The sequence below is a fragment of the Stegostoma tigrinum genome, chromosome 1, assembly GCF_030684315.1.
Source record: "Stegostoma tigrinum isolate sSteTig4 chromosome 1, sSteTig4.hap1, whole genome shotgun sequence".
NCBI classification, from domain to species: Eukaryota; Metazoa; Chordata; class Chondrichthyes; order Orectolobiformes; family Stegostomatidae; genus Stegostoma; species Stegostoma tigrinum.
The window spans coordinates 29,475,662-29,494,222 of NC_081354.1; the positions used below are offsets into that span (position 1 = coordinate 29,475,662).

At 37.6% G+C, this 18,561-nt stretch overlaps 1 protein-coding gene across 1 annotated transcript in view; it reads right to left on the bottom strand.

Annotated features, from left to right (window-relative positions):
* Nucleotides 1-7,973: 7,973 nt before the first annotated feature.
* Nucleotides 7,974-18,561, bottom strand: part of pgrmc2 (progesterone receptor membrane component 2) — a 41,707-nt gene continuing 31,119 nt past the window's right edge. The window contains exons 2-3 of the mRNA XM_048537984.2: nucleotides 14,255-14,410; nucleotides 7,974-9,324 (exon numbers count right to left, since the gene is read on the bottom strand). Coding sequence (XP_048393941.1) covers nucleotides 9,227-9,324; nucleotides 14,255-14,410 — 254 coding nt within the window. The 3' untranslated portion in view covers nucleotides 7,974-9,226. The remainder of the gene's footprint in view (nucleotides 9,325-14,254; nucleotides 14,411-18,561) is intronic.

Genomic DNA, 18,561 nt, shown 5'->3' on the forward strand with positions numbered 1-18,561 from the left:
GTTTTGTGATTGGTGCACAAGGGCATGCAGGCTCTTTTATGTATCAGTATGTCCCAATCTATCACCATCTAAATGATATTTTGCCAATGTTTCCCACCAAAGTGGATATCTTCACAGTTACTCACATCACACTGCATCTGTCATGTCTTTGCCAATCACTTGCCTTGTACCTCTTTACAGTCTCATTATATCTTTACCATACTAAATCTCATCTAGTATCAGCAAATTTGGAAATATTACATTTGATTCCCTCATCCAAATAATTTATGTATATATCATCAGCTGCTGTCCACACACTGATCCTTGCCTCATCACACAAGGCACGATTTTACATGTCAAAAAAAAGACACATTTATTCCTAATGTTTCCTGTCCACTAACCAAATCTCAATCTATGCTAGTATATTATCCACAATCCCATGTGATTTAAATTAACATATTATCCCCTTGTATGGCACTGAAAACCCAAAAACATCACATCCACAAATTATGTTATGTAATCTATGTACAAAAATCTAAGTTTGTCAAATGTTATTTCATTTTCATAAATCCACATTGGTTTTGTCTATTCCCTTTGATATTTTCCAAGTGCTCTTTTGTCTAATTCTTCACAATACCCTAGGCCTTTTGCTTTTGTATCAATTTTCTGCAGCACCTCTTTCCAAATTTCCTTTAATTCCTCCTCCTCCTCCTTGCTGCAACCTCTGTTCCATAACATTTCAGTGAAGCATAGATAACAAGGTATAGAGCTGGATGAATACAGCAGACCAAGCAGCATCAGAGGAGCAAGAAGGCTAATGTTTAGGACCTAGACCCTTCGTCAGAAAAAAAAAAATCAGTGAAGCAGTTGTTTATTTGCTATACTGTTTTCTTCTTGCTCTCGCTTGGATTACAAAGAGCCTAATTTTTCTTCACTTTCATTTTACATACTCTAGAAGCTTTAACAATCTACTTTAATGACACTTGTGTGTATACCCTCATAGTTTCCACCTCCCTTGGCCTATCCTGACAATGTCTTGGACCTTTATTGCTGAATTTTAAGGGCTCCTAATATTCAGCCTTACTACGTTTCTTAGTGACGAGAGAACTAATGAGAACTTTAGTCCTAAGACGCTCTTGAGTCCAAAGAAAAGTATGTACATTTTATGATTATTGGTGATGTGATGAATAGTATTAGGATCACACATTTGAGTATATTTTAAAGTTTTGCCTATTTTAGCTCATGATTTTCTATTATTCCCCTATTAAGACTCAATTGTACATAAAGTACTTAACACTAACCTAATGTGATTGAAAAATGAAGTTAAACACTAAGTTTCCTTTGAGTAGCTTAAAAAAAAACAATTTTTTTGCCTTAAGATTTTTGTACATGGATGCTGGTTTTGTCTTATCTATTCATGAGACTGCAACCTTAAAAATTCATGCTAATAACTAAATATTCTCACAAATCTGACTTGTTGAGCAAATGAGTCAAATAATTTTACATGGATGAGGGCTGCACATTCTCAATGACTTGGCATTCCACAAATGTTTAATTATTTCACACATTAGTTTCAGAAAAAAAAAACACCCCTGCAGTAATTATGCTCTCAGTAAAATGCTACACCTTAATATTCTATTTTAATGGTGTTAGTTCACAATGTTTTGATAGATGAAAGTACAGGGGACAAGTACAATCCTACATCTGTATATTTTGGAAAAACACCCTAAAGCAAAACCTTCAATTAGAAAAAGAAAAAAAATCTAGTGGTGTTTTAATGTACTAAAAATGTTGTGAAGTTAACAGAAGAAAAAAGGATGATTAGCATGTTATGATCTAAAGTCTGTTTCACCTATTAGGAAACTTTTAGGAGCATGAGGTTCAAAGAATCTTTGGCTTTCTGACATTGATTTAATAGGCTGAAAGTTTTAAGTCAGCAATGATAACATATTGGAACATTCAAAGAAATAAAATATTTCTAGTAATGCTTAGATTTTGTTTTTACTGTACTAGAGTGTGTGACAGTGTATAATGTTGCCACACTGTACCATTTTAGGTACCAAAGGTCCACAAACCCCTTACATACAAAGTAGTAAAAGAAACAAGTGTTAAAAAGTTAAACATTATTCCATAGAACAGCTGAAAAATAAAGAAATAGGTAATAGTTTACATGAAAGTCTTTTGTAGTTTAAGCTAGGAAAGGTGTAAATTCAATGCATGTTCAATAGTCTTGATTCCTCCACTTAACTCACTTTCTGGACAGAATGACAGCTGCTTGTTCTTGATTCTACTGCCACATACACCGTCTCTGATTTCCCCTGGTATCGTGGGAACGCATGCAGCAGGATTCACTTGCACACCAAGCTGCCAAGAGACCAGGCTAAGCAGATGCTTTAGTCTAACTTAAATTTATTCTGACTGACTGGATCAAGAAAACAAAGTGGTATGTGTCATGTTGGGATCAAGAAAATCCATGGAAACGAATGGGTGAGGAGTATGCAAGGGAAATCAGGAGGACAAAAAGGGGACGAGATAGATTTGGCAAATAAAGGTTAAGGAGAAACCAACAAGATTCAACAGGTAACATTAAAGGCAAGAGTAACTGTGGAGCAATTAAGGTGCAGAGAAGAATAATGGAGCACAAAAGATGGGTGAGAGGAATATTTTAATCTCAGCATTCACTGCTGAAGGAGGTAGGGAAATTGTGGAAAACAAATAGATGTCTTGAAAGACAGTCCACATTACAGATGAGGTGATGCTGGAGGTCTTAAAAGGCATAGATAAATCCCCAAGACCTGATTGAATCAATCCCAGATCATTATGGGAAGCTAGGAAAAAGATTGTGGGACCCCTTACAGAGATATTTGTTTCATTGGCTGCCACTGGCTAATATTGTGTCATTGCCTAAAAAGGCTGCAAGAAAAAGCCAGGGAACTATAGATTGGTGAGCCTGACATCAGTGGTGGTTAAGTTGTTGGAGGGAATTCTGAAAGATAGGACTTGCATGCATTTGGAAAGGCAAGGACTGATTAGGGATAGTCAGCATGGCTTTGTGCATGGGAAATAATGTGTCACAACTTGATTGAAATTTTTGAAGAGGTTTTTGTCAATACCATAGATGATACTTACACTGAGTCAGTTATAATTAATAGAATATGTTGGCATATTAAAAAAAAGTATTTCTAGCAATGTTTAGATTTTAAATGTCATATACTTAAGAATACTGAATGGCCTGGATAGAGTGGATGTTGGGAAGATGCTTCCATTGGTAGGAGAAGGGAAGACCTTTTAGAATGGAGATAAAGAGAAACTTCTTTAGCCAGAGAGTGGTGAATCTATGGAATTCACTGTCACAGAAGGCTGTGGAGGCCAGGTCATTGAGTACATTTAAAGACTGAGATAGATAGGTTCTTGATTATCAAGGGGATCAAGATTCACAGGAAGAAAGCAGGAGAATGGGGTTGAGGAACTTATGAGCCATGATTGAACGACAGAGCAGACTTGATGGGCCAAATGGCCCAATTTCTGCTCCTATGTCTTATGGGTTACCATTAAAATAGATGAAGACAGGTGTAGATGTTGTCAACATGGACATCAGCAAGGCCATCTACAGGTCTCAAGATAAACTGGTTAGTAAGGTCAGATCATATGGGACCCAAGCACAGTTAGCCAACTGGATTAAAAATTGACTTGAAAGTAGGAGGCAGAGGATGGTGGTAGAGGGTTGTTATTCAGACTGGAGGCCTGAAACCAGTAGTATGCTGCAAGGATTGGTTCTGGCTCTGGCTCTACTGCTTTTTGACATTTACATCAATATTTGAATGAGGATATACAATAGGTATTGTTAGTAAATTTGAACATGACACCAAAATCAGTGGCATAAATAACCTTCTTTACAATCCACTAAGAGTACAGTGGGCTGTAAAGTGGCATACAGAGTATAGTTAAATGAAGTGTTGCATTTTGGTTAGATGAACCAGGACCGGACTTGCACAGTTAACAGCAGGGCCGTGGGGAGTACTGTATTACATTTAAAGGACATCATTGTAGAATCCAGGAAAATGTTGGAGAGCTAAATCACTGAATTGTTTCAATAATTAACAAGTGAAAATATTTTAGAAAAAAGTATTTTTATTCCATATACATTACAAAATCATTTAGGTCAGCTCCATTTTTAAAGAACAGTGCTACTGGCTACTCTATACTATCCAATGAGAGATACCAAACTAAACCCTACATACATGCAATTAATCACTACATTTAAATATGCTTGGATAAAAATCTCATTGACAAGTTATCTTTTCAGTGAGACACATTTAGAGGGACAGGGACGGTCAAATTGTGACAAACTGCTTTCATTTAGTTGAAATATTCAAAGTCAGACACTGGATTTGAATTTTAAAAACTTGCTTTTGCTTTTGTCAATACTATGGATGATACTTACACTGAGTCAGTTACAATTAATGGCACTCTTCAGGATCAATGATTGCAATAAAACTTTCAAAAGTATACCTTCCATCAATTTTTCCTGTAAGAGCCACTAGAAAAGAAAGCAAGCCAAGCATAGAAACACAACCTGACAGTGACAAAAGGAAAAAGCTTGTTGAAAACAATGCAAAAACCACGTCAGCTGAAAAATCACAGCAAGTTGCGGAAGACTATGAAAAGTCCACTGGCCATTTTGTTTTAACCATATTAGTTCAATAAGAGTGTTGCAAAATTGAGATTTTGTATTCTCATATTTTCATCAATATGATTACATTTGTTAGATTACACACACAGTGTAATTCAAACATGCACAAAAGAAAAATGAAGATTAATTCTGAGACAAAAATGTTTCAAAAAATATCAGTGGTGAATCTTCTGAAGGTGGTTCATTGAGAAGTCACATTTTTCCCAGTATTTAAGTAATTGAAAATGTAGGAAAAAAACCAAGAGTAAAAGACTAGTAACAGAGATCAGTTTTAGAATGTAATACAAGTGAAATTAAATGTAATAACTGAAATTTTTAAAATTGTAGATTTATTTCAGAATGGGCTCTATGACCCCTAACTCAAACACACGGTAGGAAATTTCCACTGAATTTTAGGCAATTGTAGATACAAAAGTATAATTAATCTTTAGTTTTTATGCATTAAACTCCTGCCCCCACCCCTGATGCATACATGCATCAAAACCCTGCACACAGGGTTTCTTAGTTCTGTCCAATGTGTCAATGCTAAAACAATAATCAATCCAGTACATTACTCAAATACTATTCAATGTGAGATAATAAAATGTGAGGCTGGATGAACACAGCAGGCCAAGCAGCATCTCAGGAGCACAAAAGCTGACTGGGCCTGCTGTGTTCATCCAGCCTCACACATTTTATTATCTTGGATTCTCCAGCATCTGCAGTTCCCATTATCTCTGATACTATTCAATGGAACTTAGTTTTCTAGATAGAAATGCAAGTGGGAAAAAAAGCAAACATATTTCCATTACAAATTCATAGAACAAGGTCTCACCGAAATATACAGGAGTTGGATCTTGCTCTCATTAGAATGCATTTCCTCATATCTCTCAAATAGTACAAAGCTTGAACTGAAACTAATTATTTGACACAGATTCCAACATAGGTAAGTATAAGGTCTCTGTAGTGTTACAATCTCTGTTTTCATTGTTGAAACTAGCACCAGAGTTTTTTTTGTTTTAAAGGTGAGATTTAATAAGATTCCCCAAAATACAAAATTTCAGAGTGGACTCAGTTAAATCATTTGTACATAGATGGATGCTGAAACATTATGCTCGTCATTCACCTAAAATACAAGTTATTGAATAAATATCATGTCAAATACTGTATCAGAAATGCTTGCCAAGACAACTGACCAAACTATATTCAATCACAATCTGAAAATTAGAAAGGTAATCCTAATTTTTTGCAAAAAAGGAGTGACGTTTAAAAAAATAGCAGTATATATTGCATAAATCAATCCTAGATAAAATTGTTAGGTTAATACATTAAAATAGTTTTGTTTTGATTTACAAATCTGATGCTTTTGTTGAAATTTTACTCAAAATCAAAGCTGAAACGCTCATATTGGCAGTTTGAGCTTTTTCCATATATGGTCTACATGTTGAGATTCTCCAAACAACATTTCAGCTATGCAAGAAAACATTTCCTGGCTGCCCAGTTTTTTAAAAAAAATCAAAAATAGTTTCAGAAATAAAATTCAATGAGAAGATAGCAATGATTTTCATTTAGACACTATTAACCCAAGAAGTCTCAAAATGTTACGTGAGAATTTCACATTTAACACTATGCCACAAGGGGATATTAGGACAGGCAAACAGAAACAGGTTTTAAGACTAACACCTCAAAAGGAGGAAAAAGACAGAGAAACAGATTGACTTAGCAAAAGTATCAGCAAATAAGTGAACCCATATTTTTGCAGCATCATGGCACCCTGCCCTACCCAAATTGTACTGCAACCCCCGATCCAAAAATGATGGTTCTATTTCTGACCAATCCTAATTTCCGAAACTGGGGGAATGGGAGCAGGCCATAACTGACAACTGGGGGAAAAAGTAGAGTGCCTGAACTCAGGGCTGAGTTCAAATAGCCCTGTTGAAACCTAGTAGGGCTAACTAAACTCAGCACCGAATTCAAAGAGGCCCATATTTGCAGGGATGAGCTCCGTTTCCCAAAGCAAATCTGTTATAATTTTTTAAGAATGGACTTCTCTGCAGGGAGAGATTTACAAATAAAAGCATACACTGAATTGCCTGTAAAAGGCAGGTGTGGTCTTTGCAGGGCTGTGCATACTTCTGTTTGCTTTTAAGGGATTATATACAAGAGGCTTTAAATGCTTGTTGACATAATTGCAAGGACTACCATTATAGTACTATTAGTGCTTGACTATTTTCTACAATCTGTCACCATCATATAGAGGGCAGAACTGTCTGTAAATTCAAAGTTTAATTGACAATTATAAGAGAATATTCAGCAATGAGCTGTCTTTGATGTGGTGCCTTGAAAAGAAAATGTTTAAATTTAATAAGGGATTAAGTGTTTTATAGGATTCAGATATACTTTTACCAATGGGTGTTTTCTTATACAGAAAGAACTGCAAAGAAAATTAGTCTTGGAGCCAAGCTGAGGTGAAATAAAGTTCTGTCTGTGGTCGATACTGGGTGGATGCAAGAATAAAATATGACAGATGGAGGCACTGGTTGACCTGAGTTTGCATTAAAATGGCATAGGGGTGTAAAGAGCCATCAGGAAGATGTTGGAATGATTAGCATTAAGGATTTGAAGGGTCATAGGGGTGTTAGAGGGCCACAAACTGGCATTTGTTTGGGATGAAGCAATAAAAGGAGCCAAGAGTGATCAGAAACCTGATATATCAATGTCCTCCAGCATCAAGGATGGCCTTTTCAATAGCCCACCTCAGCATGTAATAGCATCTGTAGCTATCTCCTCTGCAGCCCATTCTGCTCCCAATGAACAAGTGACAGACTAAACAAAACATTGAATGTACTTAAAAGGTATTTGAAAAAGATTAATGCAGCAACTGAGGATTACCTACTTAAAGATAAGATAGAAAACAACTATTCACCTATCAAGTTTTTCCCCCTGGTCAAACATTTGGGTTTAAGAAATTACATATGTATCTGATGGCACTAAACTGCAAAGAAGTGGTAGTGCAGTCTCAAATAAGTAGTAAGAGATTGTACTAATTAAAAGTCACAAGTGTTCCGACAGTCAGCTGCTGTGACGCATACACCACAGCACCATGTTTGGCACTGAACTGGTTCCCATCCATCCTGTATTTTAAATACAAGGCAATGCTTTACCCGAATTTACAAGTACTAAGTTGGGAGACTGAAAATATTCAAAATAACTTTCTTCATATAAATAGCCTTTGGTAAAGATTAAACTCTTCAGCAAATGTAATTCGATCATGCCAATAGCAAAGATTTTAAGTAGCCTCAAAATAAAAATCACCATCAGACCAGATTAATAACCAATTGTTTATTGTGCAATATCCATCTGATCCACCATTACCTATAGTTTCGGTTCAAGATTTTGTACTCTACAGGAAGTAAGTTTTATCTGGTTGTAGTAAGTTTTCATCAAAACAGTTGCACACATATTTACAAAATTCACAGTGCCTTATCAGCTCAATTTTTTTTCCTATCCCACACAAGCTAAGTAAAAGGTACTCTCCTCTCCCACAGGATAGAAGAGCTACTCCAAAGAAAGAAAGGAAACGCAATGTGGGTTTCAGACTATGACGACACTAAACTGTACAATCATTACATAAAATGGCAGTATCAGTGGATATGCTAGTTGCATATTAGCACAAATGGACCTTTCCCTCCACTGTACCAATGGCAACTCATACTACAGGCAATGATAAACAAACAGAGGTTGACAGGCAATCGTTGCTTTTCATTTTTGAACACTATCACAGCATTGGCTCAGGTCTGGGGAAACTGATTCACAATATCTCAAGTTGAAGTAGAAAAGTAATCAAAATAAGGCACAATGAATATTACCTACATTTTAATAAATGGAGAGGAACTAGACTTCAGTGTTACATCATTGCAGAGAAATATAATTGTGTAACATTCAGTGGGAATAAACCACATAACATTTTGAAACTGAGCCAGCACAGTTAACAGTAGCCCCCCTTACCTTTGATTACTAGATACTGATTTACTGCAGTTTTACAAAGGAAAAAAAGCCTTTAAAACTGCATTATGCAGAGTATTCAAAATTCAAATCTGAACCCTAGCTGTTAGTAGTGCAAACTACTCACTGCTTTACAGTAAAAGCAAGATCACTGGTGATTGTAATGTTGCTGTACATAAAAAAAATTGCACAAAACAAGGATCCCAAGATGAAGAAGCCTCATTTTATTACACCCAGTTTAAAGAATATTTAAATATTAGTGATGTCAGATGGCTTAGGCCCATCTCACTTCTACCGGCAAACAAAAAGGCCCAAGATAAATCAACTCCTGGGTATTCATTTTTTGCTAACATGGACATAACCATACCTGACTTATACAATAACTGCAAAATAACATTGGCAGCATATACTGGACATTTTAATTAAAATCTTCACACAAAAGGGTATTCATCACTTTTTACAAAATATATTTTGCATTCAATTATTTGTAGCTTGTGAAGAAAAAGCTGCAGAAATTTGCGTAAAATGGGTTGCAGCACAGAAGGCCCTCACTTTGGTTGCTGAACAGTTTTAGTCCTGCTTTGAATGCTCCTTAACATCTTCTTCATCTGTATATTCTGATGGTTCATCCCATGGTTTCAGCAGCCGACCAATGTAGTCATATTTTTCTGCAAGTTAAATAGCCACAGATGTTAACATCATGCTTTTTGATAATTCGGTTACATCTTTTTGTCACAAAATTTGGCCTGCATTGACAAAATAAGTTAAGATGTTTTAATTGCTGTCTTTTAGAAATATCATTTGATAACATCTTTTAATTTAAGTGATTTACCACAAAATGGGGCCAGAAGCCACAGGGTGGGGTAGAGCATGAAAGGAGTGAGGAGCAAAGGGAGGGGAAAATGAGTGAATGGGTAGGAGGCAGAGAGGAATTGGGAGCAAAGCAGCTTATCTGGTTATTATAATATTGCTGTTTATTGAGTTTGCCATGTAGCAGCATACATTACAGTTTAAAAAGTACTTCATTGGCAGTTTCACTTAGCCTACCATTTCCCATTGCCCTGCAGGTTCCTCTACAGAAGAGTTCACCTAATTCCTTTTTGAATACCTTGAATGATCCTTCCTCCATCATGGTCTCAGCTAGTGCGTTACAGACTCAATTCTCACAGCGCAAGGACTATTTTTCTGATGCTATTATTATTATGGGGGGGGGTGATTCTGCCCCCTTGTCTGTCCCCCCGGACTGACCTATCCCCACTCTACCTCCCCACCTACACTCACCTCTACAGGGTCCATCCCCGCCCGTTTAACTTGTCTGTCTCCTCTCCACCCATTTTCTCCTCTATCCATCTTCGATCCACCACCCCCTCTCTCCCTATTTATTTCAGAACCCTCTCTCCATCTCCCTTTTCTGATGAAGGATCTAGGCCCGAAACGTGAGCTCCTGTGCTCCTAAGATGCTACTGGGCCTGTTGTGTTCATCCAGCTCCACACTTATCTAGGGTTTAGACAGAGATGGGCCAAATGCTGGCGAATGGGATTAGATCAGTTTAGGATATCTGGTCAGCGTGGATAAATTGGTCTGAATAACTGACTGTAAAGCACTTTAAGACAAGCTGCAGATCTGAAAAATGCTACTTCAACACAGGTTTTCTGCCCTTTTCTTTAAAAAGGGCGAAAAGCTGGTGCAGAGCCAATGTAGGTAATCAAGTAGCTCTTCACAGATAGTTGAGTATATCTGAGATGCTTCACGTGTGGCTTGACTTTTCTGCTTTTTCTTTCCTAATCCTGTTTTCCGTTTTCCTGTCCATTAATGAATTCTCAAATCCATGCTTCAACACCAGAAGTTCCAATTTTGTGCAATAACTTGTGTACAATAATCACTAATGCTTTGTAAAATACTGAATCAATCTGCAACCAGTGGATCCCCTTGACCATTTTCCTGATTACTTTCTTTATAATTCGAAATTATATTCTCCCCCTAAAATTTCCTTTCCTGGTGTTCACTCTACTTAAGCACACTATGCTTCTCCAAGTGAATCTAGCATGTTGCATCCAGACAACACCAGAGAATTTTGCCTATCGCCAATGTTAATCTAACTGTTAATAACTGCCTGCTTTCTCTCTTCTTTTTTCTTACAGATGGACTGAGGTTGCTACCTTTTAGAATCTAGGAAATTCTGGAAGATGAAAGCCATTGAATCCAGTAATATTGCAGCTGACTTAGTAAGCCCTTCACGTCCACAGGATTTATCCCATTAATTTTTCCAGTGGCTATTGCTTTGCTGATAACATTTCTTTAAACTTCATGCTTACTAGACCCTTAGTTCTTCATTTATTTTTGGATTATATTTTGGATTTTCCACCATATAGATAATAAAATTTGTTAAATGTTTTGCACTATTCTGCATTATACAGTAATTACATCCATCTTCAATGAACCTACATTTCTTTTTATTAATCTCTACACAATAAGGAGTTTTTTTTGCACAAATCTTTATGGATTGTTCTTATTTACTTTCCTCATTGATTTCTTGGTCATCCTTTGCTTGAATTTGAAATCTGCCAAATCTTTAGGACTACTACTGGTTTTGTTAATATTATACACTTCTAACTTTATCTAATACTGCCTATAACCCATTCAGTACTCCTGACCAATTTTTTCCAATGCGTCTTTGTTCCATAAGAGGAGTGCATATTGATTGCAAAATATATACTGATTCTTTAAAATGGTAAACCATTACTTGCCTCGTCATCTTTTAACAGTTTCTTAATCTACTCTAACGAATTCACGCTTAACCTTGTGTCACATGCTTCGTCTACATTTAAGACCTTAGGTGTGGGCTCCACTAAATCAGGTAATATCGCAATAAAATTCTATAATATTTTCATGATCTATCCCTAACCGTTTACTACATGGTTATTAACCTAACCATTTCTCATTCAAACAAAAAGGGCGAGTAACTCACCTCTTCATTCATAACCAGCAAGGTACAAGCCAAATGTCTGACAGAACACATCTTACGGCTTTAATAATCAACCTCCACCGCTTGTTGTACAGTTGCCTACAACCTTCAAGAACCCATCCAGGATCCTTCAATAGTACCTTACAAACCGTCAACCACACTACCTAGAAGAAAAAGTGCAACATATGCACAGCAACAGTCTCACGTATAAATCCTCCTCTAAATCACACATGGCCATGACTTGTCACATGCTGGTCTTTAACTGCTGGGGAGTTAAAAATCGTGGAACTCCCGTCCTAACAGCATCGTGCATGAACTTACCCTGGCATGGAGAGCAGCATGAACTTCAAAAGGAAGTTTACCACCACACCACCTTATGAACGACAATGAGGGATAAGCCAAAAACAAAACACTGGTCCAGCCAATGACATTTATCCCCAAGGCAGATTAAAATCTTATTTAAAATAAAGGCCTGAAATGACTCGATCTCTAATTGGTTTCTCAACTTTATATGATCTTAAAAAAAACTTGTACACATTCCATGAACTTTAAGTGATTTTAAACTTCCCCATGTATTGGAAAGCAGTACACTGAAATAAAAACAGAAAAGCTGGAAATATTCAGCAGGTCACGACAGCTTGTGGGGGGAAAAAACAAACTTAACATTTCAGGTCTGTGACCTTTAAATCAGAACTGGAGAAATTAGAGATCTGTTTTGAGCAGGCAGCGTGGACAAAGACAATGACATCAAAAAGGTCAGTGATAAGGTGGAAGCCAGGAGAGACTGAATGACAAAAGATTGTCCTCCAGGTCCAAGGAAATGGTAATGGACAAAAGAAAAGTGAAACAAAGAAACAAAAGATAAGACTGCTAATGGGGGGGGGGGGAGGGGGGGGTGCAAAATCAAAACGAGCAGGAAACAACAGACCTCAAATGGAACAGTGGTGCTGTATGTCAAGGACATAAGCATCAACATGAGAGCAAAAGGAAGAATTCAAGTGATACGCTACTAGATGCTTGTGAACTGAACTAAGGTATCCCCAAGGTAATCATCCAGTATGCACTGTCATCCCTGTGCAGAGCAGACCACACCACATTTTGAGCAGCATTGGTAATATGCTGACTTGAAAGAAGTAAACCACTGCTTCACTTGTAAGTGGCATTTGAGGCCACAAAAGGAGAGAGGGAGGTTAGGTAAAAGGGAAGGTGCTATACTCAGATTGTATTGAAAAGTGCTATGGAAGCTTATTGGAGTGACTGATATGGGAAATGGTGGACAGTGATCTACTGAATATGGAGACTAGTGGAATGGAAGGAGAGGACAGGGGAACCATACTGTGGTTCTTAGAGGGAAGGACAAGGATAAAAACAGAAGTATAGGCCATGAGTCAGAGTCATACAGCACAGAAATAGACCCTTCAGTCCAACCAGTCCACACTGACCTTAATCCCAGACTAAACTAGTCCCACCTGACTGGGCTCGGCCCATTTCCTTTCAAACATTTCTTATTCATGCATCCAAAATGTCTTTTAAAATGTTGTAACTGTACCTGCACCCATCGCTGCAAACCTCATTCCACACACGAAACTCTCCTTAAAAACAAAATTGCTTCTCGTGTCTTTTTAAAATCTGTCTTTTCTCACCTTAAAAATACGCCCCCAGTCTCGAAATCCTTCACCCTAGGGAAAAGACACCTGCCATTCAGACTGATACCTATTAAGATTTTTAAAACATTTATAAAGTCACCCCTCAATCTACTATGCACCAGTGAATAAAATTCCCAGCCTATCCAGCCTCTTATAACTTAAACCCTCCAATCCCAGCAGCATCCTGGTAGATGTCTTCTAAATCCTCTCCCGCTTAATGATATCCTCCCTATAAACAAGATGACCAGAACTGAATGCTACTGTAGAAGACACCTCACCAACATGCTGTACAACCTTAACATAACATTCCAACACTTGTACTCAAATGGTCTTAGCAATGAACGTAATGGCATGCTAAATACCTTAACCACCTTACTGATGTGTGAGGCAAAAATCAAAATTATGTACCTGAACCCCTAGATCTCTGTTCGACAACACTACCCAAGGCCTTAATCTTAAATTGTATAAGACCTGCCCTTGTTTGTTTTACCAAAAATGCACTACCTCAGATTCATCCAAATTAAACTCCATTTGCTACTCTTCAGCTGAATGACCCAACTGAGCAAGATCTCTGTGTAATCTTAGATAATATGATGGGAGGTTAGTCAGTCAAGGGTTACCTCTAAACCACAGTATGGTAGTATTTCCTTACATGGGGGTGGTGAAAGGGGTGGGGGCACGGGGCAGTGATGGGGGTGGCAGAGAAATGACATTTTGAAAGCAGAACATGCCTTCTGCACCTTGATACCACCCAGGAATGTGCTCCAAAAATTCTATTTCAGATCAAACTTTCATAATTCCTCAAGTTTTCTTTTGGAACTATAATAAATTAAATCAAATTTTATTATAATTTACAATGAAACAGCACAAAAGAAAAACAGAAGCAGGCATCTTTAACAAAAGAAAGACTTACTACACAAGCCTTCATGATTTTCTATAATGGATGCTACTGCCAAATGCAGCAGTGTAAGATATTCAATACTTGCCCATGAACTGCATCTCCCATTCTCTAACACTTTCCATTTGTACGGCATTTAAATCAGACAGATCATCAAATTCATCCCTCAGAGCTTCTTTATCAAGACAGAAAGTAGCCAATCCTCTCGAGGCATCTCGGCCAGCAAATATGCCATAGGGACCATCTGTTCAAACAAAATTCAGAAACAGAACAAACTCATTGAATTGGCAGAGGACAACTGAAAACTGATTTCATCCCAAGCTTCTAAAAACAGTAGCTCATTAAAAAAAGACTATGTAATCACAAATAATTCCCCTGGCAATTTAATAAGTAAGTTGCTACTCATAACTATTTTTAATATAAAAAATGCCATTAAATGTAACAGGCTTTAAAGTAAAGCCATCCCCACACAGTTGCATCTTCAAATCCCTTATTTCATTCATTCGAAGCACATCAGATCATTCCACAAACTCACTTTCATAGTTTGTAGATTTAACTTTTCTTGAATAGTCCATATTTTGCTTCATTAATTAACTAGAAAGTATTAATAATATTGTTCTTTTGTTTAATTTAACTGGAATATAGAACACAGGAATACCAGCCTAGTGACCCAATTTCTGTAGAACATTCATTCTCTTGAGAAGGAGATCCAAAACCTGAAAAGCATTCAGGAATACTAAAAAGACCAAGTGTAACCACGGCACAATGTTTGAAATAAAAGTCTAAGTTGCAAAGGGCAGACCAATTGCAATTTATTGACAGTAGGCTTGGGTACAAGGTCTGAAGAGTAAAAAAGGTTTAAGAATAAGAATTTAACAAATCTCAAGTGTCAATGTAGTATGTTGGTCTTTTGGTTGAGAAACAAGCTTGTTTATCATAGCACCAACAATCAGCTCCAGTAACAGGCTGTTGCTTGATCTACAAAACAATGTCTTGGTTAAGCATTTGCACAAAGCAAAACTGAAGATGATGATGATGATGATGATGATGAGCTCCAAAACAATACAATTCATTAAAAAAATCTGAAACTTAAGACTGAATATTAAAGCAATGCAATGGAAAAATTCCACGGGCAAAACATAAGAAAGAAATTCCACCTTATCTCAACAGGATATCAGGTACATTCTCAACCAGAATCTATCTTGTCTCCAACATGCATATAGAGTTACAATGCACAGAATTCACCCCCACGTCAATCTTCCAAAACTCAAACTAGTCTGAGCTGTAACAGACGCATTTTGCTATGAGAAGCAAAACTGGCTTTCAGAGACCACTTACAGGTCAGGGGCATCACTGCAGAAATTCTGAGCAGTTTTCTCAGCCCAATCATTTACAACAATCAACTTCATACTTGAGCACAGAGATTGGGTTGCTCATGACCACTCAAGGTCTGCAATTATGAAGCAGCTTACTTCAACCTGCAGGACAGTTTGAATAACACTTGAGCTAATAAATGGCTGACTACATTTGTGTATTATCTACCAATAGGCAAACTGGGCCAGCCATAAGACATGGCTCCCACTTGAGCATTCTACGAACATGTGGCTCACCTCACAGGACCTCAGAGCTTTTCTGATTATCTACAAAGTGTCTCTGATAGACATTATTTCAAGTCATCACCAAAACGCTGACACGACATTTCCAAAAGAGTACATCATATGTTCCAAAATGACATCACTGAAATTGCGCTATGCAGAAAAAATTGCATTTAAAGTCAAAATATGACAAGATTAAGGAGAACAGTCACAAATTTTTGAACTTATTTTTCTAGATGACATTAAATTGATGCAAGAAAACAGGGTTGAATTAGCTCTGAATACAATTATTTATTATGGTTTGAGGGGGTCTAAGAGGTCAGGGAAGATGTAGTCAGTTAGGTGAATATCAGAGTCCAAGGATCAGTTTAAACCTACCCAGGAGTTAGGTTTTAAAGCCTCCAACTTGCTCTGGGTAACCATCAAAATGTGATTCAAAATCCTCAGAATTCTGACTTGAATGGACTCTGAGGGTTCCAAATGCAGGAGGAAAAAAAAAAGAGTGCCCACTGGAAAATTCAATTTCCCAGGCTATTCTTAGAGTCTGTTGTTTTTAGAATATGTAGAATCATCACAAATTAAATTTATACAGCTCCAGCAAATCCCTGGCCATCACAAAAGCCGGTCCATTAAACACCATTCTTTAGAATTGTTTCAAAATGAATGGATCATATCCCTTTCCCAATATTTTTAAGTGTTTTTCGGCGATATTTTAAATTCCTAGGAAGTACACTAGCAAATTCTGTCCAAACACAATCATCTAAGGGAAGACAGGCATCTCAAAACCTTGCTGTGTTGCACTTCACTGGACTGACAGGCTGAAACCAAGCCATGCTATTCTCAGATAATAAAATGTGAGGCTGGATGAACACAGCAGGCCAAGCAGCATCCCAGGAGCACAAAAGCTGACGTTTCGGGCCTAGACCTGCCTCCCTAACCGGTTCTTCCTCTCAGCCATCCCTTCCTCCCACCCCAAGCCGCACCCCCAGCTACCTACTAACCTCATCCCACCTCCTTGACCTGTCCGTCTTCCCTGGACTGACCTATCCCCTCCCTCCCTCCCCACCTATCTTCTTTACTCTCCATCTTCGGTCCGCCTCCCCCTCTCTCCCTATTTATTCCAGTTCCCTCCCCCCATCCCCCTCTCTGATGAAGGGTCTAGGCCCGAAACGTCAGCTTTTGTGCTCCTGGGATGCTGCTTGGCCTGCTGTGTTCATCCAGCCTCACATTTTATTATCTTGGAATCTCCAGCATCTGCAGTTCCCATTATCTCCCATGCTATTCTCAGTTGCCTTAGAAGTTTTTTTAAAAATGTAGGCGAAGTTACCACTTTACCTGTCACAGACCCACATTAACAGAAAACAAAGCAGATTTTGATACTTAAAGTATTATTTATTACAATTAAATAGATTCTAATCACAGTTAAACCATGAACTGAACTGTTGACATAACTACCAATTAAAACTCTAACTCCCCTTCCAAAAACTTCCCAACACACACAGACAGACAAAAGAAACATTAATTTTATGGGTGATGTAGTAAAACAACTGGGTAAACAGTTCAATAACATTATCCCACAGAGTTTACTGAGATTTTCTCAGGACTTTGTCCTTCAATCTAATTTCTGCAATTTCTTTTCGTTTCTTTGCAGGAGGCACAACAATTGTTGCATTGAATACAAATGCTTCTAGTTACTGGTTAAAGGCCTATAGCAAAAAGAGTGGGAGAAAATAATGGGTTTGCTTCAGATATTTTCAGTGGAGAGGAAAACAACTTCCCCTTCCAGAGGTCCAAGGTTGTTCACTGTATTATTGTCATGCACAAGCAGTTGAGCTACCCAAAAACCAGATCTGTCGTCCGGCTGATGATCTTTGGTACCCACACAGCTAGGTCACGATTCCCATCAGCTGTTGGTGTCCAAATCTCATGAAGAACACACCCTTGTGTTAAATTACACAAGCCACCTTTAATTCAGCTACTCAAGAAATCTCAAATACTGAAACAATACTTAAACTTTATTTCATGTAGCAACCAAAATAAGATGCCTCAAATCAACGAGTTAGGCTTCAAAACTCAACTTGACTATTATCCAATTACTGGAAGAATTTAGCTACGAGTGCAACCAATTGAACTGTCTCTAAATATCCAGTCTTTGATCCTTGTGCCAGGTCGTCCGGAGATCTGCTACTCAAGTTGAATTCCTACAGGATTTTTTTATCTCCAAGTTTCTCATATGACATTATTGATGGTCCTTTTGATCCATTCATCCACAACACAGATTACATTTCTGGAGCCAAGTCTGTAACTTGCCAGTAAACTCCCTATTCCTTCTTGCATCTGGTAAGAACTGCCCTCTCTCCCAGGAAGGGATTTATATTGCTTTGACTCCTCCTTCCTAGGATTGTTAATTAGCATGTTGCTTTAAATAACTTTTCCTGGTCTCTTTCATCTCAGGAAACAGCATATTTCAGAAAGTTACTGATTCTTTCGATTACTGAACAGTTATTAACATTATTAAAACACCAGTATCATACTGGTGCCTTGCCTTCTCTTACACTTTGTTCCATGGCAAAGCAGCAACAACAACTCAAAGGTTTCAGTAACCTTTTTTTAAAAAAGGAAAACAAACAGCGATTTGTTCTTATGTTCTTTGTTGTAAAGTACCGTTTTTCCCATTTCATTCCACAACTGAAAACAAAAAGGAAAATCAAAAGATGAGGTCTTTACAAGAATAATACATGTGACTATAACAAAACAAAGCACTTGCAACAAACTAGAATTAACTGAAATACATGCAGTC